This window comes from Ursus maritimus, unplaced genomic scaffold (assembly GCF_017311325.1).
Source record: "Ursus maritimus isolate PB19 unplaced genomic scaffold, ASM1731132v1 scaffold_3, whole genome shotgun sequence".
NCBI classification, from domain to species: domain Eukaryota; kingdom Metazoa; phylum Chordata; class Mammalia; order Carnivora; family Ursidae; genus Ursus; species Ursus maritimus.
Genome location: NW_024425563.1, coordinates 83524511 through 83549749, shown reverse-complemented (window position 1 = coordinate 83549749; position 25239 = coordinate 83524511). Strand labels below are relative to the sequence as shown.

General features: G+C 42.5%; 1 protein-coding gene across 8 annotated transcripts in view; it reads left to right on the top strand.

Moving 5' to 3' along the window:
- Nucleotides 1–25239, top strand: part of NAPEPLD (N-acyl phosphatidylethanolamine phospholipase D) — a 57952-nt gene that overhangs the window by 14525 nt on the left and 18188 nt on the right. For all 8 annotated transcript variants that reach the window (XR_005838622.1, XR_005838621.1, XM_040644337.1 and 5 more), the window contains exon 2: nucleotides 4043–4349. Coding sequence is in view for 6 of the 8 variants with exons in the window: in XM_040644336.1 (XP_040500270.1) it covers nucleotides 4043–4349 (307 nt within the window). In the remaining 2 variants the exon portion in view is untranslated. The remainder of the gene's footprint in view (nucleotides 1–4042; nucleotides 4350–25239) is intronic.

Genomic DNA, 25239 nt, shown 5'->3' with positions numbered 1-25239 from the left:
GAACTGCAAATATAAAATGGTGAATTTCCTGTTATTTTAGATATCTGAAAATATAGTTCTGAGTGTTTTCCAATTTTCATGTCAGCATCTTTGTTGGTATGTAATGGATAGTCACTCAATTAGTATTTATTAAATGTCACCTCTAGGAATAATGATTTGCAATGTCATGATTTATGAGCATGTTGAAATCTTAAACATACATCGTACTAATGCAATTTTTTTCTTTAAGTTTCTAAGTGATAAAGCAATGCATTCAATTCTAGGCAGCTGGCAAATTTTAAATGTCAAAGGAAGAAAGGATAAAACATTTGCTTTTGAAATAGAGAGTCCTTGTTTTTTGAAAGCGTTCTACCCATGTGTGCAGTTATTGAAATAAAATATTTGTACTTGGCAGACTTGTCTTCACCAAATGTCACAGCTCAGATCTCTCTTTGGTTAGAGACGTTGGGGTAAGTCCTTCTCCTGTTAAGTAGGCAATTAATCTTCAAAGAAATGTAGAGAATGTAATGATAATTACTAGATGGAATTTATGTTGTCCTTTTTATAACAAATTGTTCTTTAAAAAAGAGCATTTATATTTTATGTTGGTTGTCATAGGGCATTGTTTAAATCTGCTTCTGGATTCTAGCTTTTAGTCCAAATTTGGCTATTGTTCAGAAAGTTAGCTGTTGTTGACAGAGTAGAGGAGGGTCAACACATTAATTGCGGTTCTGATTATATTTAATTACCAAGGCTAATGTTTTTGCTCCTCTTCCAAAATCTGCATCCCCATATATAAAACTGGCATATTTCATCAATGTTGACAGGCATTTTATGCATATGTGAACACCACTGATACCAGGTTAGGTTATGTAATGGGTGGTCCTACAATTGATAATATTTTTACAGTCTTAGTGGCACATAAAACAACAGTGTGCACCATTCATGGTGCCTTAAATTGGATGAAAATCAACGTCATGGAAAGATGTTCAAGTTTTGAACTCACTTTTATTTATTTATTTTTGTTTTATTTTTTTTTAAGATTTTATTTATTTGACAGCCAGCCAGCAAGAGAGGGAACACAAGCAGGGGGAGTGGGAGAGGAAGAAGCAGGCTCCCAGCGGAGGAGCCTGATGCAGGGCTCGATCCCAGAACGCCGGGATCACGCCCTGAGCCGAAGGCAGACACTTAACGACTGAGCCACCCAGGCGCCCCTTGAACTCACTTTTAAAACACAGGTTGTTTACCATGTATATGTATTCATGAGTACGCACATCTCCTTTCGCTTACTGTTGGCCCGAGATCAAGGCTGGATTTTTACGTGTTAAGTTCGGAGAGAAATCTATAACCAGAAATGAGGAGGAGATATGCTACGTTTAATTAAGGAAACTCCAGCCTGGTTATGTTACGGGGTTTGTCTGAATTTACAAAGCTGAAAGCGAGTTACTAGCAGGACCCTACCCAGAACCCACTCTTCTTCAGCCCTTGTTCTTCCCATCATTTTATCTTTGGTGTTTGAAGATGACCCTTGTGGGATTGTTGCTGTGCCCTCCAGAGCGGCCAGAACACTGAGAGTTGATGAGGTCCCTTCTCACGTGTCCCAGCGCTCAGGCAGGCGCCTGCGTCGCCGAGGCTCACTTCGTCACTGGAGCACCTGTTGGCAGAGCTCCTCACTTTGCACGTTCACTGCGTGGACTGCCAGTACTTTTCCTCCAAGAGAACAAGTCCAGATTGTTACAATTCAGGTTTTCATGTCCTGTTTTTTTCCGGATCATTTCACACAGTGCATAGTGCCAACATTTCGTGTTGTTTGAACACTTTCACGGTCGTATATAATCCTGTGAATCTGTGTCCAGGTACTGAAGGCTATTTTAAAAATCATGTGCAAAGGCCCCGTGATGGTAAGACGTGGCCCTGAGGTGGGAGCCTGATGCATTTGAGGAAGTTGAGGAAGGCCTGTGTTTGGAGCAGAGCAGAGTGTGGGCAGGGCCAGAAATACCCTCACGGACCATCTTCTTACTGACCTTTGCCCTCATTCTGAGCACCAACAGAGTCTTCTGGAGGTTTTTCCTTTTGTTTTATCAGATCTGACTTTAAAAATAATTTTTAGAATTTAAAGCATTGAAATAGGTGGCCAGTTCGCAAGATTAGGGAAACCAGAATTAGCATTTGGTGAGTGGCAGTCCCTTTATGGACATTCTGTCATTTGATCCTGTGAACCCCTAGGAGATAAGTAGGTATTTTAGAGATGAGAAAATTGAGGATTAAAAAGGTTATTTGGCTAAGGTACAAAATTCGTGAGGCTCTCTTAGCCATTCAGCTCTCCAGCAGTCGGGGGGTGGGGGGGCTGAGTGGCAACCGTGAGTGCTGAAGCTTTTGTCGGCCGTGGTTTCTTAACACCGATTAGTCCCCAGACCATAGACTATTTTACTATAGACGGTTTGGAAAAATAGTTTTAATTCAGTGTCTGTGTTCATCCTAGCGTTTGTGTTCCTTCCCTTTCCCTCCTGGACAGTATTTCTATGGTAAACATCATTGTGGCCATAAAAATATTTGGCTTTCAGTTGTGTTTATTTTGTTAGGGTTATGAAGTGTATTATGTGCATGCATTGTATTTAAACTGGACAGAAAGCAAATGTTTGTTTTATAGAATAGGAAAGAAATGAAATTCATGGTAGATTGACACATATTCTTTTTTGAAAGATTTATTTATTAGAGAGAGTGTGTGCACATGCGTGAGCAGGGGGAGGGGCAGAGGGAGAGGGAGAGAGACTCCTCAAGCAGACTCCCCACCGAGCACAGAGCCCGACTCAGGGCTGCATCTCATGACCCTGAGATCATGACCTGAGCCAAAATCAAGAGTCGGATGCTTATCCGACTGAGCCACCCAGATGTCCCTGTAAATGCATATTCTTTCTTTTTCCTTTTTAAAAGATTTGAGAGAGTGAGCATGGGCGCCCACACACAAGCAGGGGGAGCGCAGGGAGGGAGGGGGAGAGAGAATCTCAAGCAGACCTCTGCTGAGCATGGAGCCCGGGGCGGGGCTCGATCTCAGACCCTGAGATCATGACCTGAGCCAAAATCAAGAGTCCTATGCCACCCCCGTGCCCCTGGATAAATGCATATTCTTAATACATCATCAGTTTTATGTGTCTGGAGTACCTACATAGTTCAGAATGAAGGATTTCGGTTCCGTGAGTTAAGTGGTGGTGGTTGTGGTACGAGTAATAAGGTCAACAGTTAGCAGTCGTGGAGCTCGTACCATGTGTATGTGTGGTGCATTTGTTATATACGTGTTCTATGGTGTTTTTTTTTTTTTTTAAACCTCTCAATAAACCTTAGACAGGTGGTTTTGTTATCTCCATTTTATGGATGAGGAAATCGAGGCCCAGAGAGGGTAGGAAACTTACCCAAGGTCACTACACTGTCTTGGCAGTTCTAAATCTGAGTTAACTCAAATTTGCACGGTTAACCACGTAAATACCTTATTGAAATGTGTCTCCATTAATGTTATTGTCTCCTTTCCTGGGATCTGAACTCAGTGTGTTTTTTAGGGGAATTGGTGACAGATTATCTTCAAAGTAAAAATGGGTAGGCCTAGTGAAGTTACATGTAAATCCCCGGGAGTACTGAGTTATTCTCAAGGAACTACGGCAGTCCTTCTCACTGTGTGTTTTTAACAATAATATTTTAAATTCAGGTATGGAAATATTACAAATTCAGTAGGGTTCTTTAATTGTACAAGATATCATTGAAATGGAAAATTTCGTGTTTAAATGCTGCCTGGTGGATGGACATTGCTTTGGATTACAGCAGATAAGGAATATTTAAAAGCTTCAGCAGGAATAGGTAAAGCAAACATCTTTTCTATTTAGCAAGCAGTAATACTGCATTCAGAAATTGCATTTTGCAGGAAGAAAGTTTGAGCTGATAGAGACATGCTGTTTTTATAAGTTTGAGGAAATTTCTATCGGCTGAGAAATAATACTACGGATGCTGTGTAATAAGTTTTAATGCCTTTATGTTAAATTCAGTATTTTTCCCCCCCTTCTGTTTTTTTTAGTTCTGAAAAGGACATGGATGAAAATGAAAGCAGCCAATCCCTGATGACAAGCAGCCAGTACCCTAAAGAAGCAGTAAGAAAACGCCAGAATTCAGCCCGGAGCTCTGTAGGAAGTGATTCTTCCAGGTTTTCCAGGAAAAGTTTCAAACTAGATTACAGACTAGAGGAAGATGTAACTAAATCGAAGAAAGGAAAGGATGGCAGATTTGTGAACCCATGGCCAACTTGGAAAAATCTCTCCATTCCAAATGTTCTCAGATGGCTGATAATGGAAAAAGATCACAGCAGTGTTCCAGGTTCCAAAGAGGTAGCATTTGGTTTCCCGGGGGGGCGGGGGGGGGCTGTGTATTTACTCTTATTATTACTTAATTTTTCTGTGCATTGTATTATGACACTCAAGTTAGTTACTTGAGCCCCATTTGTGTGATAAGGCCTAGGGGTTCTGGGGAGAACAAGTGAATATGGTGCCCTCAAGTTCATAATTGAGCAACAAAGTACGTATATGACTAACCAGCTTTGATCATGGTGGCAACCAGAGGTAGGACTAGAGCGTTTTAGAAGCGTAGGAAAGGAAGCAGTTGATTCCAGCTGGTGGGGCTGGAGTTGGCTTCCCCGAGAGGTGATGTGATACTTGAGCTGGGCCTAGAAAGATGAAAAGTATTTTGGCAGTGGTTTTCAGGCGGCTGATGGCATGAACAAGGTCATGGAGGGGAGCAAGTGCAGGACATACACCGTAAAGCAGGAACCAGATGTGTGTTTGGAATACGATTATGAAGGTTAAGGCATTGCCCAGAGTGCTTGGATAAAGCTGCTAAATTGTAAAAGAAATCTTCAGATAACCTTTCCAGACCTTTACAAATGGGCAATAGGTCACTGACCTTTAAATACGTGAGTTTTACCTAGGATGAAACTTAACATTTGGCTACAGTTTATTAGAGCAGTGTGATTGTATTTGCCAGGGGGTGGGTGGCTCCTGAAAGCAAAAGCCTTTTTTCCCCTCTCCTTTCACCTTCCTTAATTTCTTTCCCTCTCCACCACCCGTCTCTGGCCTCTCTTTTCTACCAAACCCTGTCCTGCCAGGCTTGTTTAAAGATACGGGATTAACAAAAATTAAAAAAAAAACCCTGATATTGTCAGTTTGATGCTAAGGAATGTTCACAGTATTAATCCTAGTTAGCAAATTGGTTAATGTGAATAATGCTTTTGCAACACCCTGTTAGAATGAGGCATGGCATTAATAGATAAAACCTTATATACATGTTTCAACTTTGAGAATGGGAGGAACAAGACCCCCCCCCCCCCACTTGTTTTCTCCTTCTGGAGAACCCATATGAAGAGGAACATGGAACATAGCTGTGAAGAGGAAGGGTCGGGCTGGAGGCCATGATGAATAGGCTACCTCTTTGGGATAAATTCCTTCCTTCTTTCCTCCCTTCCTCACTCCCTCCTTTTTTTTTTTTAAGAATTTATTTAGAGAGTGTGCTTGCATGAGTGGGGGGTGGGGCAGAGGGAGATAAAGATTCCCAGGCAGACTCCGCACTGAGTGCAGGCCCAAAACGGGGCTCGATCTCATGACCCAGACATCATGACCCAAGCGGAAATCAAGAGTCTGACGCTTAACCGAGGGAGTCACCCAGGCGCCCTTCTTCCGGTTTTCTGAGCCACAGGTTCTGAAACTGCAGAAGTAAGCAGTGGTAACTTTAGTTTTATTTCACTTGGGAAATGAGTGATCCCGTGAAGGCAGAAATACATCTGTGCATTCTAAGGATTTGAAGATAGTCTAGAAACTGGGTTGAATCTCTGAGAACTTGCCAGGTTAGTGGTTCTGAAGCTCTTTTTAATCCTGACCTCTTTTGAAAATCTGATGAAAGTTGTAGACCTTTAACTATAATTTTAGTGAGTTCATGGACCCTCTCAGGTCCTTCCAGTAACTCATTCATTCACTCATTCATTCATTTAATGAGTATTTATTGAGCACCTGCCTGACACAGGGCTTGATCGCATGACCCTGAGATCATGACCTGAGCCGAAATCAGGAGTTGGACCCTCAACCTACTGAGCCACCCAGGCGCCCCCTGTGACTTAATTTATTTTACAACTGAAAGCGTGTACCTCTCAATCTCCTTCATCCATTTCACCCTTTCCCCTCCACACCTCCAATTTGTTCTCTGTATGTATGAGTCTGTTTCTTTTTTAAGTTTACTTGTTTGTCATGTGTTTTGTTTTTTAGATTCTTCACATGGGTGAAATCATATGGTATTTGTCTTTCTCTGTCCAGCTTATTTCAGTGTTAGTAACAGTCTTTGTCTTTGCAAGAGAAAAAGGTATATGACATAAGAACAAAGCCATCAAAACATTGCCAAGTAACAATATTATGATTTGTAGCGTAGAACAAACAGAAGCATATGCAGAATCTACTTGAAAACCCTTCTTGGGTTATTTCTTGAAATCAGGTCTTCTGATTATTAGCTCGAAAAGCTGAGATCAGGATGAGTCTTAACTGGTATTAAATACAACTCTTTCACAATGGAAACCAGCAAACACCCTTCCATATGAAATTAACCATTCATCTGTTGATGGACACTTGGGTTGCTTCCGTATCTTGCCTATTGTAAATATAGTTGACCCTTGAATACAGATAGCATACAATATATGTATTAATCGACTGTTTTGGTTATCAGTAAGGCTTCTGCTCAACAGTAGGCTATTACTAATTAAATATTGGGGATGTCAAAATTTAATATGTGGGTTTTTTGTGCAGGGGTCAGTCGCCCTAATCTTCACATTGTTTGAGGGTCAGTTACAATACTGCAGTAAATATAGGTGTGCATAATATCTTTTTAAATTAGTGTTTTCATTTTCTTCAATAAATACCCAGAAGTGGAATTACTGGGTCATATGGTATTTCTATTTTTAATTTTTTAGGGAACCTCCATGTTTTCCATAATGGTTGCATCAATTTACAATCCTGCCAGCAGTGTGCGTGAGAGCCTTTCTCCGCATCCTTACCAATGCTTGTTACTGTCTTTTTGACACCAGCCATTCTGACTGGTGTGAGGTGATAACTCATCGTGGTTTTGAGTTGCATTTCCCTGATGATGAGTGGCGTTGAGTATCTACCTTTTCATGTGTCTGTTCGTCATCGGTATGTTTTCTTTGGAAAAATGGTCTATTCAGGTCCTCTGCCCATTTTTTAATTGGATTATTTGGTTTTTGCTCTTGGGTTGTATGGATTCTTTATTTTGGATGTTAACCCCTTATCAGGTATATACTTTCAAAGATCTTCTCCTATTCAGTAGGTTGCCTTTTTGTTTTGTTGATGGTTCACTTGGCTACACAAAAGCCTTTTCGTTGGATGTGGTCCCAGTTGATTTAGTCTTGGAAGATTGTATGTTTCTAGGAATATATCCATTTCTTCCAGATTGTCCAGTTTGTTGGCATGTAATTTTTTTTGTCGTAGTCTTATCCTTTATATTTCTGTGTTGTCTGTTTTAACTTCTCTTTCATTTTTGGTTTTATTTATCAGAGTCCTCTTTATTTCTTAATGATTCTGGCTAAAGATTTGTCAGTTTTGCTTTTTTTTTTTTAAAGAAACTTTTGTTTCATTGATCTTTTATTTTTTAAGTGTCTCTTCATTTATTTCTGCTCTGATCTTTCTCATATCATCAGAGTTGCTGTTTCCCTATTTATTTTCTTTTCAGACGACCTATCCATTGATATTATTTGGTGTTAAAGTCCTTTAGTATTAGTGCGTTACTGTTAGTTTCTCACTTTACCTCCATTAGTATTTGTTTTATATATTCAGGTGTTCCTATGTTGGGTGCATACAAATTTACAGTTGTTATAGCATCTTGTTGGATTGAGCCCCTTATTATGGAATTGCTTTCTTTATCTCTTGCTACAGTGTATTTTAAGTTCTATTTTGACTGATAGAAACGTTGTACTCCAGCTCCCCCCCCCCCACTTCCCTTTGCATGGAAATTCTTTTTCTATCCCCTCACTGTCTGTCTATGTGTCTTTAGGTCTGCAGTTAGCCCCATCAATATACTGCCTACAAGAGACTTTTTTTTTTTTTTTTTTAAGATTTTATTTATTTGAGAGAGAGTGAGCGCGAGCTAGCACAGTGGGGAGAGGGGCAGAGGGAGAAGCAGGCTCCCCACTGAGCAGGGAGCCAGATGTGAGGCCCGATCCCAGGACCCTGGGATCATGACCTGAGCTGAAGGCAGATGCTTAACCGACTGAGCCACCCAGGCACCCCTTGTTTTTTTTTGTTAATCCACTGTGTCACCCTGTCTTGATTGGAGCATTTAGACCATTTACATTTAAAGACATTGATAGGTATGTGCCATTTTGTTAATTGTTCGCTGGTTGTTTTTGTAGTTTCCTGTTCTTTTCTCCTCTTGCTCTCTTTCCTTGTGATTTAATGATTTTCATTAATTATGCGTGGATTCCCTTCTCTCTCTCTGTTTACAGCTGTTACAGGTTTTTGTTTGGAGGCTCATGAATAACGTCCCATGTATCTAGCTGTCTGTATTCAGTTGGTATCACTTAAGTCCGAACACATTCTAAAAGTGCTGTTTTTTTACTCCCACATTTTATGTATGTCACGTCATGTTTTACATCTTATTTTGTGTATCCCTTGACTCACTTTTGTAGATATAATTGATTTTACTCCTTTCGTCTTACCGTCATACTAGCTTTATAAGTGATGACACACTACCTTCACTATGTGTTTGCTTTTGCCAGTGAAGCTTTCCTGTCACAATTTTCGTCTAGTTAAAGCCTTTTCTTTTCACTTAGAGAATTCCCTTTAACATTTCTTGTAAGGCTGGTTTAGTGGTGATGGACTCCTTCAACTTGTTTGTCTTGTGAACTCTGTTCTCTCCGTCCATTCTGAACGATAACCTCATTGGGTACAGTGTTCTTAGTTGTAGGGTTTTTTTTCCCTTTCAACTCTTTGAATACATGATGCCACTCGCTTCTGGTCTGCAAAGTTCTGAAAAATCAGCTGATAACCTTATGGGCTTTCTCTTGTATGGAACTGTTTGCTTTTCTCTTGCTGCTTTTAAGATTCTCTGTATTTAATTTTTGCCATTTTAATTGTGCATGTCTTGGTGTGGACCTCCTTGGTTTCATCTTGTTTGGGGCTCTCTGTGCCTCATGGACCTGGATGCCTGTTTTTTCTCCCAGGTCAGGGAAGTTTTCAGCTATTATTTCTTCAAATAAGTTTTCTGCCCTTGCCATCTTCTGCTTCTGGGAGAATGTTATTACACTTCATGTTGTGACTTTTTTCTTCTTGGTGTTCAGTTAGTTGCTTTCTGTGACCCTGTCTTCCAGATCATTGGTCTGTTCTTCTACGTTCTTTTTTTTTTTTTTTTAATAATTTTTTATTATGTTAGTCACCATACAGTATATCCTTAGTTTTTGATGTAGTGTTCCATGATTCATTATTTGCGTATAACACCCAGTCTGTTGACCGTCTAGTGTATTTTTTGAGTTACTGCATTTTTCAGTTCTGCTTGTGCTTTTTTAATATTTTTTATCTCTTTGTTGAAGTTCCCACTGAGTTCATCCATTCTTCTCTCTAGTTCAGTGAACATCTTTATGACCATTACTTTCAACTCTTTATCAGGTAGATTGTTTATTTGCATCTGTTTTGGTCTTTTTCTGGGGTTTTGTCTTGACTTATCATTTGGAATATATTCCTCTGTTGCCGCATTTTTGTCTGACTGTGTCTTTTCTATGAAGTGGGTCAGCTGTGTCTCCTGTTCTTGAAAGTAGCGGCCTTATGTAGAAGGTGTTCTGTGGTGCCCAGTGGTGCCGTAACCCCTGGTCAGCAGAATCGGGCCCTCCAGAGTGCTTTCTGTATGGGCTGCATATGCTCTTCTGTTGTGGCAGGGCTGCTGTGGCTGTGGGTACACTGGCTGGTGAGGTCAGCCCTCAGCTTCGCTGTCTGCAAAGACTGGCCAGGACTGTTGTGGCTGCATTGTTGGCAGGGTTTGCCCCCTACACTGACTGAGAGGCCTGGCGGCAGCCTCTGAGAGCATGTTACTGGATGGAACTGGCTCCCCCATCCTAAGGGGATTGCCCTGGAAGACTGAAGCTGCTCACAGGGTTGGGGGAGGCTGGTCGTGGCTGAGGCTGCCCACAGATGTGGAAGGGTGATAGTGGCTTTGGAGGGGCAATGGTGACAGCTGGGTCTGCCCCCAGCTATGGTATGGTAGTAGTCACTCCAGATGTACGCTGGTTCTGATTGAGGCCTCCTTCTGGTGTGGTTGGATGGGGTGGGTCTGCAGGGGAACATCTGTGTGGGGCAAGCGTGCTGGCAAGGTAGAGGGAGGGTGTCAGAACTGGTTCTCACAAGTGTCTGGCTAGCTAGGCTGAATGAAGGCAAGAAAAATGGCACCCAGCAGCACCTCTGTTCCCAGAGAAAGCTCCTACAGATCCTTGCCTGTCTGGCACACATCATAAAATTAGTCAATAAATCTCCTTCTGGTATACCTCAGGCACTTTTCAAACTGCTGCTTCCATGGTGTGTTGGGTGGCATGATCCAGGGTACTGGCCCTTTAGAAGTAGGGACTCTGTTTCCCATCTCTCTCTGGCTCTCTTGGAGTTAAGCCCTGCTGATTTGCAAAGCTCTTGGAGCTAAGCCCCTGATTTTCAACGCCAGACATGGGGACTTCTCTTTCTGCAGGTTCCCAGGGCTGGGGGTGCCTGATTTGAAGCTTGACCCCCACTTCTCAAGGAGTGCCTTCCTGCCTGTGATCTCCCTTTTGTGGGTTGCTGCCATGCCAGGACTTTGGTTCCCGCCTGGCTCTTCCTCTCCTGCCCTTCTTGATGTGGCCTTTTCTTTACGTCTTTGCTGTGGAAGATCTGCTCTGCCAGACTCAGCAAGTCTCCCACTGTTCTCCGAGGGCGTTGCATTGTGGGTAGTTGTTGCCTTTGTGTGTTTATGGGAGGAGGTGATCCTCGGATCCTTTTATTCTGCCGTCTTCTTTAGCTTTTTTTTTTTTTTTTTTTTTTTTTAGTAGAAAATGTCAAAGGAGGGGCACCTGGGTGGCTCAGTCGGTTAAGCATCTGACTGTTGATTTCATTTCAGGTCATGATCTTGGGGTTGTGAGATCGAGCCCCACGTGAGGCTCTGTAGTGAACGTGGAGTCTGCTTGAGATTCTCTCTCCTTCTCCCTCTGCCCCTCCCTGCACCCCCCTCCCCCTGCACCCTCTCCAAAAAAAAAAAAAAAAGTCAAAGGGGGTCTCAGTACATACTAGTTAAATTCAGCTTCATGTAACAGGAGGGAGAGAAGACACCTTTGCCCTATTCCAGTTTATATTTTATTTCTGTTTTCTTAGATGTTTCCCCCTTGTTTAGTTAAAGCTAAGAACTAGATCAAATGCCTGTTGACTTGTTATTTGCATATGTAACTGTAACTCCATATTTAATCCCTTTAAATTGCCCAAATTATTAACTTCTACCAACTCCTAAATATGATAGAGTTCTGCATTTTCTAGGAAAAAAAAAAAAGAAGAAAACCATGTAAAGAACACCTGCTTCAGATCATTGGGTCAATTCAGAATTTAATCAGATTTCTGGAAATTGTTTTTGTTAGACGCTGGGGGCTAAAGTTGAATAAAAGTTTATTTTTTTTTTGGAAGGAAACAGGATAATCTATACATAGGATTATAATTACTGTTATGCAATTTATATTATTATAGTATAGTTTATTGATTTAGGTTTATATATATGAAAATATTTTGGAAGGAAGATAAAGTACAAAAGAACAGTTCTAAGTAAAATGAAAGTTGGTCACTAGCAAAGCTAAACAATGTAGTTGGCTGATCAGAAAACCATTTCTTTACTTGGCCCGTTTCTGATACTTGCCTTTTCTGGGTCTCGTAGCCGCGTGCCTGCCAGTTCACAGGCTTCACACGATTCAGATGCCACCATTGCTTTGAGCTGTTGGAATCAGCTTGGGGACTTTGGTCGATGTTGCTGATCACTGTCACCGGTAGTCAGGGGAAAAGAGACGATTGGAGAATTTCAAAGGAGGAGGGAGGCAGAACATCCTGAGGCTCATTAGTTGGAGGCTGTCCTTACCAGTCACTACTGTCGATGTGAGTGGGGGACAGAGCAGAGCGTGAGAGAGACACAGAATCGGGGCAGCGCGTCGTGGACTGGTAGGAAAGGTGGGACGGCAGGAGTCCAGGACCCAGGCTCAGGCAACTCACTGAGGACGTGGCTTTATCTCTATCGCAGTCTCTAACGGCACTTGTCCCTCAAGTTAGGTTAAGACAGTTTAGGTCACCAGGATTTGAGGTTTTGAGGTTTTGAGGTTCGCATGACACATGACAGTACTTTGAAAATCTAATGTGCTCTTCAGATGTAGAATATGAAAGAATAGAGTGGTGCCCCTTGAAAAAGTGAAAAACAATTATATCTTTGCTAGAGTATGCTAACAGGTTGCTTTTTTATCTTTATAAAAAAATACACGTACACAGTTTTTTAAGAAGTCATAGTGCTGAAAGGTTCATCAGACAAATACCAAATCCCCGTCCTCTAACCAGCCCCTGTCACCGGTCCCGTTCTCTGGAGGCAACAGCTTGCAGACCTCTGAGTGGTTGCCTTGGGAGCTTACCTTCATCTTCATTTCTTTTAATTTGATTGCAGGAAGGACATTTAACATGAGATCTACCCTTTGGAATTTTTTTTTAAACTTTTTTAAAATTTAAATTCAATTAATTAACATGCATTATTGGTTTCACAGGTGGAGGTCGGTGTAATACTCCGTGCTCATCACATCACGTGCCCTCAGTGTCCACACCGTCTGGAATTTTAAGTGTGACTGTAGGCATGGTGTGTCACGTGGCTCTAGGGCGTCCTCATCCCACTTGACTGGAACCTAGGCCTGGTGCTAGAAACTGCCCACTTCCCTCGTGCCCAGCCCCTGGCAACCATCATTCCACTTTTTGATTCTATGAATTTCACTGTTTGGATCCCAGCACGAACCATGTGGTGTTTCTGTGTTCCTTCATGCTCGCCGTCAGCGTTAGCTCCGCGCCGCTCCCCACCTCTCCCGCGTGGGTCTGCTCGACCTCCCCCTTCGCTGCCTGCTCTGCTCTGCGTCTGTCCCTGTTTTTCGCTGACAACCAAGCACCGTACCGGGGCCATGTCTCCTTATATGCTTTCCTCCCTGAGCTTAGCGGTACCTCCGTTTTCACCTGCTTAGGAACTTCGTATGTATTTGGACTAATCATCCCTGTCCCCTCCCCCCCACCCCCCATGGCTTTCCTGAGGAGAGACTCTAAGCTGGTCTCTCAGCACCGGGTTCTTTCTGGGCCGACAGCCCCCCGTTTCCCTGCACACTTCCGTTCTGGAGTCTCCCTTCACCACCACGCTGGGCCCCTTGGCTTCCGCAGTGCTGGTCTGTGTCCCGCACCCCACTTGTTCCTCTTTCTTGCCTGTGTTCTCGTTTTGGTGGCGCATACTCCTAATCAGCTTCCTGAGGGACGGGTACTTGGAAAGTCAGTGTTTTGAGAACTTGCTTTCTGAAATGTCTTTATTATTATTACTTTTTTTGCCATTTTTTTTTAAATTGTAGTTGCCCCGCAATGTTACGTTTCAGGTGTGCAACACTGATTTGACAACTTCTGTGTTATGCTGTGCTCCCCACAAGTGTAGCTCCCATCGGTCCCCGTACGGTGCTCTTACCGTACCACGTCCCACTGGCCATCTTCCCTACACTGCACCGTTTAGTCCTGTGACCTACTCGTTCCGTAGCTGGAAGCCTGTACCTCCCACTCCCCTGCACCCCCCACTCCCCTGCACCCATTTTGCTCATCCTCCCAACCCCCTCCCTTCTGGCAACCATCAGTTTGTTCTCTGTATTTATGGGTCTGTTTCTCCTTTTTGTTTATTCTTTTCCTTATATGTAGAATCTAAAAAAAAAACAACACGTGATATTTGTCTTTCTGTGTCTGACTTATTTCCCTTCGCATAATACTCTCTAGGTCCATCCCTGTTGTCATAAATGGCAAGATCTCATTCCTTTTTAAGGCTGATTATTAGTCCATTGTGTATATACTATGTTTTCTTTATCCATTCATTTATCAGTGAACACTTGGGTTGCTTCCATATCTTGGCTGTTATAAATAAAGCTGCAGTGAACATAGGGGTGCATTTATCTTTTCACATTCGTGTTTTCATTTTCTTGTAAATACTCAATAGAGGAATTACTGGATTGTATGATATTTCTGTTTTTCATTTTTTAAACACCCTCCATACTGTTTTCCACAGTGGCTGCCCTAATTTCCATTGCCATCAACAGTGTACGAGGGTTCTCTTTTTTCCACATCATTGCCAGCGTTTGTCTTTTTCATTATAACCATCCTGACAGGTGTAAGGTGATATCTTGTAGTTTGATTTGCATTTCCCTGGTCATTATGTTGAGCGTCTTTTCATGCTGGCATCTGTATGTCTTTGGAAAAACATCTGTTCAGGCCCTCTGCTCATTTAATTGGATTTTTTTTTTCTTGGTGTTGAGTTGTATAAGTACTTTATATAAATTTTGGGTATTAACCCTTTATCAGATGTATCGTTTGCAAATATCTTTTCTTTCCCATTCAATAGGTTGCCTTTTCATTTTGTTCGTGGTTTCCTTCACTGTGTAAAAGCTTTTTATTTTGGATTAGTCCCAATAGTTTATTTTTGCTTTTCTTTCCCCTGAGGAGACACATCTAGAAAAATGTTGCTAAGGCAGATGTCCAAGAGATGACTACCTGTGTTTTCTTCTAGGAGTTCTGTGGGCTTCAGGTCTCATATTTAGATCTTTAATCCATTTTGAATTTATTTTTGTGTATGGTATAAGAAAGTGGCCCGGTTTCATTTTTTTGCATGTAGCTGTCCAGTTTCCCCAACACCGTTTGTTGAAGAGACTTTCTTTCCCACATTTTGTATTCCTGCCTCCTTTGTCACAGGCTAATGGACTGTGTAAATGTGGGTTTATTTCTGGGCTCTGTATTCTGTTCTGTTGATCTGTGTGTCTGTGTTGGCGCCAGTACCACACTGTTTTGATTACTACAGCTTTGCAGTCTACCTTGAAATCTGGGACTGTGATACGAGCTTTGTCCTTCTTTCTCAAGATTGCCTTGGCTACTTGGGGTCTTTTGTGGTCCCATATAAATTCTAGGATTATTTTAGTTTTGTGAAAAATATTGGTATTTTGATAGGGATTGCATTGATGGTTTGGGTAGTACGGAAATTTCAACATTAGTTCTGAGTCATGAGCGTGGAATATGTTTCCATTTGTATCATCTTCAGTTTCTTTCATCAGTGTTTTATAATTTTCAATTTATTCCTAGGTTTTTTAAGTCTCTTTGATGCAATTGTAAATGGAATTGTTTTCTTTTCTTTTTTTTTTTTTTTTTAAAGATTTTATTTATTTGACAGAGATAGAGACAGCCAGCGAGAGAGGGAACACAAGCAGGGGGAGCGGAAGAGGAAGAAGCAGGCTCCCAGCGGAGGAGCCTGATGTGGGGCTCGATCCCAAAATGCTGGGATCACGCCCTGAGCCGAAGGCAGATGCCTAACCGCTGTGCCACCCAGGCGCCCCATGGAATTGTTTTCTTAATTTCTCTATTTTGTTATTAATATAGAAACAACAGGTTTCTGCATATCAATTTTGTATCCTGTAACTTTACTGAATTCATTCATTAGTTGTAATAGTTTTTTGATGGCGTCTTTACGGTTTTCCATATATAGTATCATGTCATCTGCAAATAGTGAAAATTTTACTTCTTACCAATTTGAATGCCTTTTCTTTTTCTTCTCTGGTTGCTGTTGTGAGGACTTCTAGCACTGTGTTGAATAAAAGTGGTAAGAGTGGACATCTTTGCCTTGTTCCTGATCTTAGAGTAAAAGCTCTCAGTTTTTCGCCATTGAGTGTGATGTTAGCTGTGGGTTCATCATATTTGGCCCTATAATGGTGTTGATGTGTTCCATCTAAACCCAGTTTGTTGAGACTTTTTATCATGATTGGATGTTGAATTTTATCAAATGCTTTTTCTACATCTATTGAAATGATCATTTGATTTTCATCCTTCATTGTGTTGATGCGGTATATCACGTTGATTGATTTGAGGATATTGAACCATCCTTGCATCCCAGGTATAAATCCCACTTGATTATGGTGAATAATCTTTTTAATGTATTGTTGAATGTGTTTTGCTAAAATTTTGTTGAGGATTTTTATGTTTATTTTCATCAGGAATATTGGCCTGTAGTTTTCTTTTTTTGTGGTATCTTTTGTTTTGGTATCAGGGAAATGCTGGCCTCATAAAACAGTTTTGGAAACTTTTCTTCCTCTTCTATTTTTGCAGTAGTGTGAGTAAAATTAGGGTGCCCGGGTGGCTCAGTCAGTTAAGTGGCCGCCTTTGGCTTAAGTCATGATCCCGGGGTCCTGGAATCTAGCCCTGCATTGGGCTGTTTGCTCACTCAGCGGCGAGTCTGCTTCTCCTTCTCCCTCTGTGATCGCTCTCACTTTTTTTTTTTTCTCTCAAATAAAATCTTTAAAAGAAATAGATGTTAACTCTTTCTTAAATGTTTGGTAGAATTCATGTGTGAAGCCGTATGGTCCTGGACTTCTGTTTGTTGGGAGTTTTTTGATTACCGATTCAATTGTGTTACCTGTAATTGGTCTGTTCAGATTTTCTATTGCTTTCTGATTAAGTTTTAGATTATATGTTTCTAGGAATTTGTCCATTTCTTCTAGGTTGTCCAGTTTATCAGCATATTATTCTTTGTAGTAGTCTCTTCATAATCCTTTTATTTACATGTTGTTACTTCTCCTCTTTTGTGTCTCATTTGTGTTCTCTTTGTCTTAACAATTCTGGCTGAAGGTTTGTCAATTTTGTTTTCAAAGGACCACCTCTTGGTTTTCATTATCTTTTTTATTTTTTTGTCTCTATTTAATTTATTTACATTCTGATCTTTATTATTTCCTCCCCTCTACTAACTTGGGTTATGTTTGGTCTTTTCTAGTTCCTCTGGGTGTAAGGTTAGATTGTTTGAGATTCTTCTTGTTTCTTGAGATAGTCCTGTATTGCCATAAATGTCCTTATTAAAACTATTTCCTTTGTGTCCCAAAGATTTTGGACTGTTATTTTCATTTTCATTTGTCACCATGTATTTAATATTTAAGTTCCTCTTCGAGTTCTTCGTGGACCCATAGGCTGTTCAGTAGAATGTTCTTTAGCCTCCGTGTGTTTGTGTTTTATCCAGTATTTGTTTTCCTGGTTTGATTTCCAGTTACATATTGTCATGATTGGAAAAGATGCATAATAGCATTTCTGTCTTCTTAAATGTTTTGAGACTCATTTTTGTGACCTAAGGTGACCTGTCATGAAGAATGTTCTGTGTACACTCGAGAAGAATGTATATTGTTTTGGGATGGAATGTTCTGTATGTATATCTCTTTACATCTATCCGGTCTAATGTGCCATTCAGAGACACCGTTTCCTTATTGATTTTCCTCTGGATCGTCTATTTATTCATGTAAATGGTACGTGAAAGTCCCGTACTATTATGGTATTACTGTCAATTTCTCTCATATGTCTGTTAATATTTGTTTTATGTAGTTGCCTCCAGTGTTGGGTGCACAGGGATCTATGAGTGGTATATCCTCTTGTTGGATTGACTTCTTAATTATTAAGTAATGTGGTTGTTACAATCTTTCTTTTAAATTCTGTTTTGTCTGATATAAATATTGCTACTCCTTTTTTCCCCCCACATCCATTTGTATCAAAAGTCTTTTCCCAGCGTTTCACTTTCAGTCTGTTACTGTCTAGGTCTGAAGTGAGTCTCTAGTAGGCAGCATATAGGTGGGTCTTGTTTTTTTTTTTATCTGTTCTGTCACCCTGTCTTTTGATTGGGACATCTAGACCATTTACTTTTAAAGCAATTATTGCTTGGTGTATGTACTTACTGCCATTTTGTCCATTGTTTTCTGGTGTTTTTTGTAGTTCGTTTCTTCTCCTCATGTTCTTGTGCCTAGTTATTTTCTGTAGTGTGATGCATGCCTTTCTTTCTCATGTTTTGTATCAGTTTTGGGTTTGTGGTTGACTGGAGGATCACCTACAGCATCCTAAGCATGGAGTGGTCTCTATTAAGTGGTGGTCGCTTCAGTTAGACCGCACTCTACAAGAACTTCCTTTTCACCCCCTCCAGTGTTTTATGTTTACGTCGTCCTGTTTTACATCTTCTTATTCATAGTTTTCTTACATCTAATTATGGCCTTTTCTTTTCCACTTAAAGAAGTCCTTTTAGCACTTAGTGGTGATGGACTACTTTAACTCTTCATCTCTCTTTACATTCTAACTGATAACCGTGCTGGATAGAGTATTTTGGGTTGTGGGTTTTCTCCTTTTTGCTCTGAATATGTCATGCCACTCCCTCTGACCTGCACAGTTTTTGCTGTGAAATCAGCTGGTAGCCTTATGAGGTTTTTCTTTTCTGTAAATTTTCACTTTTGTCTTGCTGTTTTAAAAATTCTTCTCTAAACTTTGACATTTTAATCATGTGTTGTGGTCCTCCTTGGGCTTATTTCTTTTGGAATTCTCTGTGCTTCCTGAACTTGGATGTCTATTTTCTTCCCCAGGTTAAGGAGGTTTTCAGCCTTTCCTTCTTTAAATAAGTTCTCTGCCCCTTGTTCTCTCTTCTCCTTCTGGAACCCCTAGTAGGTGAATGTTTATTTGCCTGATGTCCAAGTGACAACCTCATTAACCTATCCTCATTTTTTAAAAATTCTTTTTTCTTTTGCTTTTCAGCTTGGATCTTTCCATTACCTTGTCTTCCAGGTTATTGATCCATTGTTCTACATCTGCTAATCTGCTCTTGATTTCCTCTGGTGTGTTTTTCATTTCATTTATTGTATTCTTTAGCTTGGAATGATTTTGGTTTTACATTTTCTGTTCGGTGAAGTTCTCATTGAGTTCTTCCACTCTTCTCCCTAGTTCAGTGAACATCTTTACCATCGTTATTCAAAGTCTTTCTCACGCATATTGCTTATCTGTTTCATTCAGATCTTTTTCTGAAGTTTTATCTGAACATACATTTCATTCCCGTGTCTCACCATTTTGCTTGACTTTCTGTGTTTGTATCTAGGAATTAGGCAGAATAGCTACTTCTAAATTTGAAGGAATGGTATTTATATGGTTATTCTCTGTGTAGACTATGTGTCTGGTGACTTTGGCTGGCTGGGGAGATGTGACTGGCATGGGCTGGGGGTCCTGGGGCACTCTGTGCTGGGGCTGCCCTGGTGAGATGAGATGGCTGGAGTGGTGCCAGGGCTCTTGGCACAGAAGGTTCCTCGGCAGGATAGCTGAAGCTGAAATGGGTGCAAGCTGGGGGGATCCCAGGGTTCTCTGCACAGAGGGCATCCTGGCAGGACAGCTGAAACTGAAGTGGGTGCAGGCTGAAGTGTCTAGGGTGCTTGGTGCTGGGGGTCCCCTCGTGGGGCTACTAGCTCCAAAGCTGGGGTGTCCCAGGGTGCTCTGCACAAGGAGTGCCTTGGTGGGCTGGCCGAAACCGAGGAGGGATGGGATGGGGTTGTTGGGTGCTCTGTGCAGGGTGCGCTACCTGGAACGAAGATGGGCATGGACCAGGGGTTTCTGGGGAGCTCTGTGCAGGGGGGCATATTGGTGGGGCAGCTGGACTCGAAGCAGGCATAATCCAGGAGGACCGGGAGTGCTCGATGCTAGGAGTGGTCTCTCAAGCCGTCCAGAGCCAAAGCTGCGTGGGTTTGGCGTTTCCACGGTTTGGCACTGGGCTGCAGCGGTAGTGAGCGAGCCCTTACAGGTGTGCGGCAGTGCAGGTTGCACTGGGGCCGCATTGGTGCCACAGCTGGGGCTGGCAGGGGACGGGGCCCAGGGCACACTGAGGCGGTCGGCTGGCTTGGGAGCCCAGACCCTGCTCCCGTCCACGCTGTTAAGGGGGAACACAAACTGTGGTGCTGGGCAGCCCCTCTGTCCCAGGGAGAGTTCCAGCAGCTCTCTTGCCCTTTGACAGGTTCTAGGGCTGGCTCCTCTGTATTCTAGTTGCTCTTTTAAACTATTTTTTTCTTTTTCCCTGTGCCCCAGGGCATCTGGGGCTGGCGTGAGCTAGGGACCTGGTGCTGACCAAGGCAGTCAGCTGGCTGCAGTGCCCAGAAGCTGTTCCCATCTGTGCTGTCAAGGTGGAGGGTGAACGTAAACCAGGCTGCTTGTAACCCCTTGCACCCCAGGCATTCAGGAGTTCTGCCACCGTTTGGCCGGGGTAGTTAAGGACTGGCTCCTCTAAATTCTAGTTGTCCGTTTATTTATTTGTTTGTTTATTTATTTGATTTATCTGAGAGAGAGAGAGGGGGAGAGAGAGAGAAGCACACAAGCGCTGGGGAGCAGAGGGAGAAGCAGACTCCCCGCTGAATGGGCAGCCCGATTTGGGGCTTGATCCCAGGACCCTGAGATCATGACCTGAGCCGAAGGCAGACGCTTAACCAACTGAGCCACCCAGCCACGCTCTAGTTGTCCTTCTAAACATCAGGTTTTCTTCTGTGCCCCAGGGTGGTCAGATGTGCCCCCGTCCCTCAGGACCATCCCTCCCCACTGCAGTTCACGGTGTCCGGGGTGGGAGTTCCCTTCATGACCGTGTCTCCCTCTCTCTTGCTGTCCTCGGTGTGGTCTGTCATCTATTGTGCAGAAGCTGTTGGGTCCGCTCTCAGTTCTTCTTTAGGAGGAATTGCTCTAGAAATAGACGTAGATTTGGTGCGGCCCCAGAGGAGTAAGTTTGGGGTCTTCCTACAGTCATCCTGGATCGGAACCTCGTTTCTATTTCTCATTCTTACTGGTAGTGTGGTTATAGAACTGTTGTTTGGAAACGTTTTCTCTCAGAATTTCAAAGTATTACCTTTATGACCTTCTTTTTGATATTGCTGTGGAGAAGTTCAGTGCTGTTCTTGATCCTTCGTGTGACCTGTATTTCCTCTGTAGAACCTTTGAGGATCCTCTCTTTTCTGAAATTTCCCCCATGATGTGTTTTATTTATTGGTCATGCTCGATGCTTGGTGGGCCCCTTTAGATGTGGAAAATCTGTTTCCTCCAGTTCTAGGAAATTTTCTCGAGTATTCGAAAATTTCCTTTCCTCATCCTTTCAGTTTCTAAAACAACTGCCAGTTATATTTCGGATCACCTGGATTGGTCCTCTGTAATTTTCAGTTTTTCCTGTATTTCATTGTTTTTTCTTTTTTTACATTCTGACAAGATTTCCTCAATCTATTTGTTTCATTTTTATTTTAGAATTTTAAGATTTTATTTATCTATTTGAGAGAGAGCACGAGCAGGGGAAGGGGCAGAGGGAGCGGGACATGCAGACTCCCCACTGAGCAGGGAAGTCTAACGCAGGCCTCGATCTCAGGACCCTGAGATCATGACCTGAGCTGAAGGTGGATGCTTAACTGACTGAGCCACCCACGTGCCCCCGTTTGCTTCATTTTTCAATATTTCAGTATGTGTCTCAGAGTTTTAAGGGGTAGATGAAAAAGTCACAATATGAAATTCTTTTAAAAAAGATGAAAGGGGTGCCGGGTGGCTCAGTTGGTTAAGTGTCCGACTCTTGATTTCGGCTCAGGTCATGATCTCAGGGTCGGGCTCTGTGCTGTGTGTGGAGCCTGCTTAAGATTCTCTCTCCTCCTCCCCCTCCCTGCTCACACTCTCTCTCTCTCTCATTCTCTTAGTATGAATACCGTATGATCTTAACCATGTCTAGAAGTAGGGCTGTGACGAAAGACAGCATAATGTTAACAGTGGCTATAATCTCTGCAGACTGATGTGATGGATGGCCACTCTTTATATTTTCCTGTATTTTGCAAATATTTTATGAAGGGTATTTTCTTTTATAATCAAGGAAAAGTTTAAAAATATTAAGCCATTTTGATGGATCTGGTACTCCTAATACAGGTAGCATGGCAAAAATATAAAACATTAACATTAATAATTGCATTGGAGGTATTTTGGTAACAGCTCAGTCTCTATTCAGTGTTAACATGGTATCGTCAAAATAAATTTGAAAAATAGTCTTTATTTAAATCTGAGTTGCAAAGTATAGCTATGAGTGTCCTTGGTAAAAACATACTTTCAGTTGGAAGAAAAGGTTTCACTCAAGTCTTTATTATTATTTTTTAAAGATTTTTATTTATTTGACAGAGAGCACACAGCAGGGGGAGCAGCAAGCAGAGGGAGAGGCAGGCTCGCCGATCAGGGAGCCCGATGAGGGGCTCAGTCCCAGGATCCCAGAATCATGACCCGAACCAAAGGCAGACACTTAATGACTGAGTCACCCAGGCGCCCCTTAACTCAAGTCTTGAAAGGTGATTTTTTTTTTAAACATGATTTTAGCAGATTTGCATCAAGTCTTTCTCTTCTGTCTCCTGCATACACATACTCTTAAAAATAATAAGTGTATTAATAGGAATATGGGTTTCATTGTTTTAACGTTAATGAATGAAATTTGTGCCATGGGGAAAATGATGGTTTAATGAAAAGATAGGGTCTTTAGAGCCAGGAAGCCCTCGATTCCACTGATGGAGCACGCATTTGCTGTGTGACTCGGGCCAGTTTCTTAGTGACCCCTTGCCCTTGGTCTGGGTATCTGTAAAATGGTGGTGACATCTGCTTCACAGTGTAAGATGACAGAACCCACTTCCAGCATCTGGCAAAGAATAGTTGCTGAATGAACTTTAGGATTTTTCCCTTTCTCTAAGAAAAGTAAACATTGACTAGTGTCCCGGTTAATTATGGGCCCAGGGATTTTCCCATTTGCAGCTTTAAAAGAGGAAGGCCAGCCAAGGAAAGTCCTGATCTAGTAAAGAAAATGTCAAGGGAGGGCTTGGTTTCTTCAAATAAACAGGAATTTCTCTATCCCCAATCTATGTGCTTTTTAAAAATTTTATTTTTTTTAAAGATTTTATTTTTTAAAGTAATCTCTTTACCCAACATGGGGCTTGAACTTAGGACCCCAAGATCGAGTCGTGAACTCCACTGAAGGAGCCGGCCAGGTGCCCCTCTACATGCCCTTTCAGACTCTAGTGATGCAGATCAAAAGGACAAAGTTATTTTGTCTTTTTTGGAATCTCGGTTGTAGATTCTGTTTCTTTGAGTTTTATGGGATAGTGGTGCTAGCGATCAGATTCTTTTAAAATGAGGTGCTCTTTTGTGATGGGTTTAGAAACAACACGGCATGCAGAAGGAAGCATGAAGGGGTGAGTGCTTAGTTCAGATCTCTTGTCAGTACTTGGCCTTTTTTAAAAATAGTTTTGTTGAGCTATAATCCACATACTCTAGGTTGACCTGTTTTAAGTGTGCAGTTCAGTGGTTTTCAGTACACTCAGAGTTGTGCATCCGTTCCCACGTCTGATACATTTGTATTACCCCCCCCCCCAGGAAACCCCACGTCCTCGTCATCAGCCCCCAGTTCCCTTCCCTCCTGCAGCCCCTGGAAATCACTAGTCTATCTTCTGTCTCTGCAGACTTGCCCCTTGTGGACATTTCATATAAAAAGGATCCTACAGTCTGTGGTCTGTGGTGACTGGCTTCTTGGCTTTACCTGTTAATCCCTTGATTGGAGAGCAGGCGGAGGCTGCCAGAGGCGCTCTGCTGTGGGTTTTGTTAGCTCCCAGTAGTGTGCAGGTAATGCGAGATCGTGAACTTCGAGTGACTTTTCAACTTAGAGCAAAAAAAGTGCAGCCATTTTCAGGGAATTTTGTTACAGATATTTTGATGCACTGTTTGAACATGATGGTGCTTACGATTTTTTAAATGGTTTTAAGAACATAGTCCAAGCTCCACATGTTCAAAAAAACATAATTTGATGAGTTTTGACTTATTCATATACCCATGAAATGATCACCACCATCAGGATAAGGTCCATTTGCTGTCCTCCAAAAGTTTCCTCGTATCCTTGTTGATCCATCTCTTATTGTCCCCTGTCAGGTCCCTGGGGCTGTTACTTGTTTTTTGGAAAAACATGTATTAAATGAGATAATGAGGAGGCAGTGGTAGGAGGCAGTATGTGTGAAGGGCAGCTGGGTGACCTCGTGTGCGACATCACTGTTCTCTCCTCTGGAGATGGACGTAGTTACTGGGAGCTGCCTGCAGTGTGACGGGTGGTACCAGATTAAACATTATTTAATTCCTCCCCTCTCTCGTCCTTCATTGTTGAAAAAGGTACCATGCGACATTTGTTACTGTTCAGTAAACCTAACTACCAACTTTGAGAACTGATTTGGAAAATTCACACTCGTTCCATCCAGCAAGTTTTACCGAGCACGTGATTGTTCTCGCTGCCCCATGCACGGGCGCTGCAGCTGATTCCAAGTCGAGTGAGACAGGAGATGACATCCTGCGTACGTTCAGCCAGGGTTTGGGCACGACATGCACGGGTGGTGCGTGAACAGAGGGGCGTGGAAGTCGAGCGGTTGGAGTGATTGTCCCTGTCTGTGGAGACTCTGTGTTGGCCCCGTGAAGGGTACGTAGTTAGCTTAAGGTCTCCCAGGGATTAGAGAGAAGGCATTTTAGCCTGAGAAGTGGGATCAGTACTGTGCAGGGCTCTCAAGCGGCCCCCGTGTAGGCAGGACCCGGTCTGCAGGCGTGGGGTGAAACACAGCTGGAAGGGAAGATTCGGGGGGTCCAGCGGCGGGCTTCCTCCCGGGCCGAGGCGGGGAGTCGGGTTTTGTCCATGAGTAGAGTCTGTAAAGATGTTCCGGTGAGGGAGGGACTTCCAGTGTAAGCAGACTGTTGTCGAGGTGGCTCTTGTGTATGGATTGAGTTTGACAGCCGAGCATCAGGGAAGACTTGAACGTGTGGATAGCACCCAGGATCTTAACTAGATTAGTGACTATGAGAAAGGAAACTGGTAAAAACGTCCAGTGGGTGCCTGACTGGTTGCTGGGGCTGTGGTTTCTTTCCCGTCTGGAATACTTAGAGAGTGCGGCGTGCTAGCCGCCCCGGATACGGTCCCCACAGCAGTGAAGTGTAGGTACAATGGTACTAATTTTGCAGATGAGGAAACTAAGGAGTAGAGTGGCTAAGAGGCGTCTCTGTCGTCCTCCACCTCTGCTGCTCCTGCTCCCCCTCCGTTGCGGCCCTTCTCCCAGTCACGCCATCTGTGACCCCT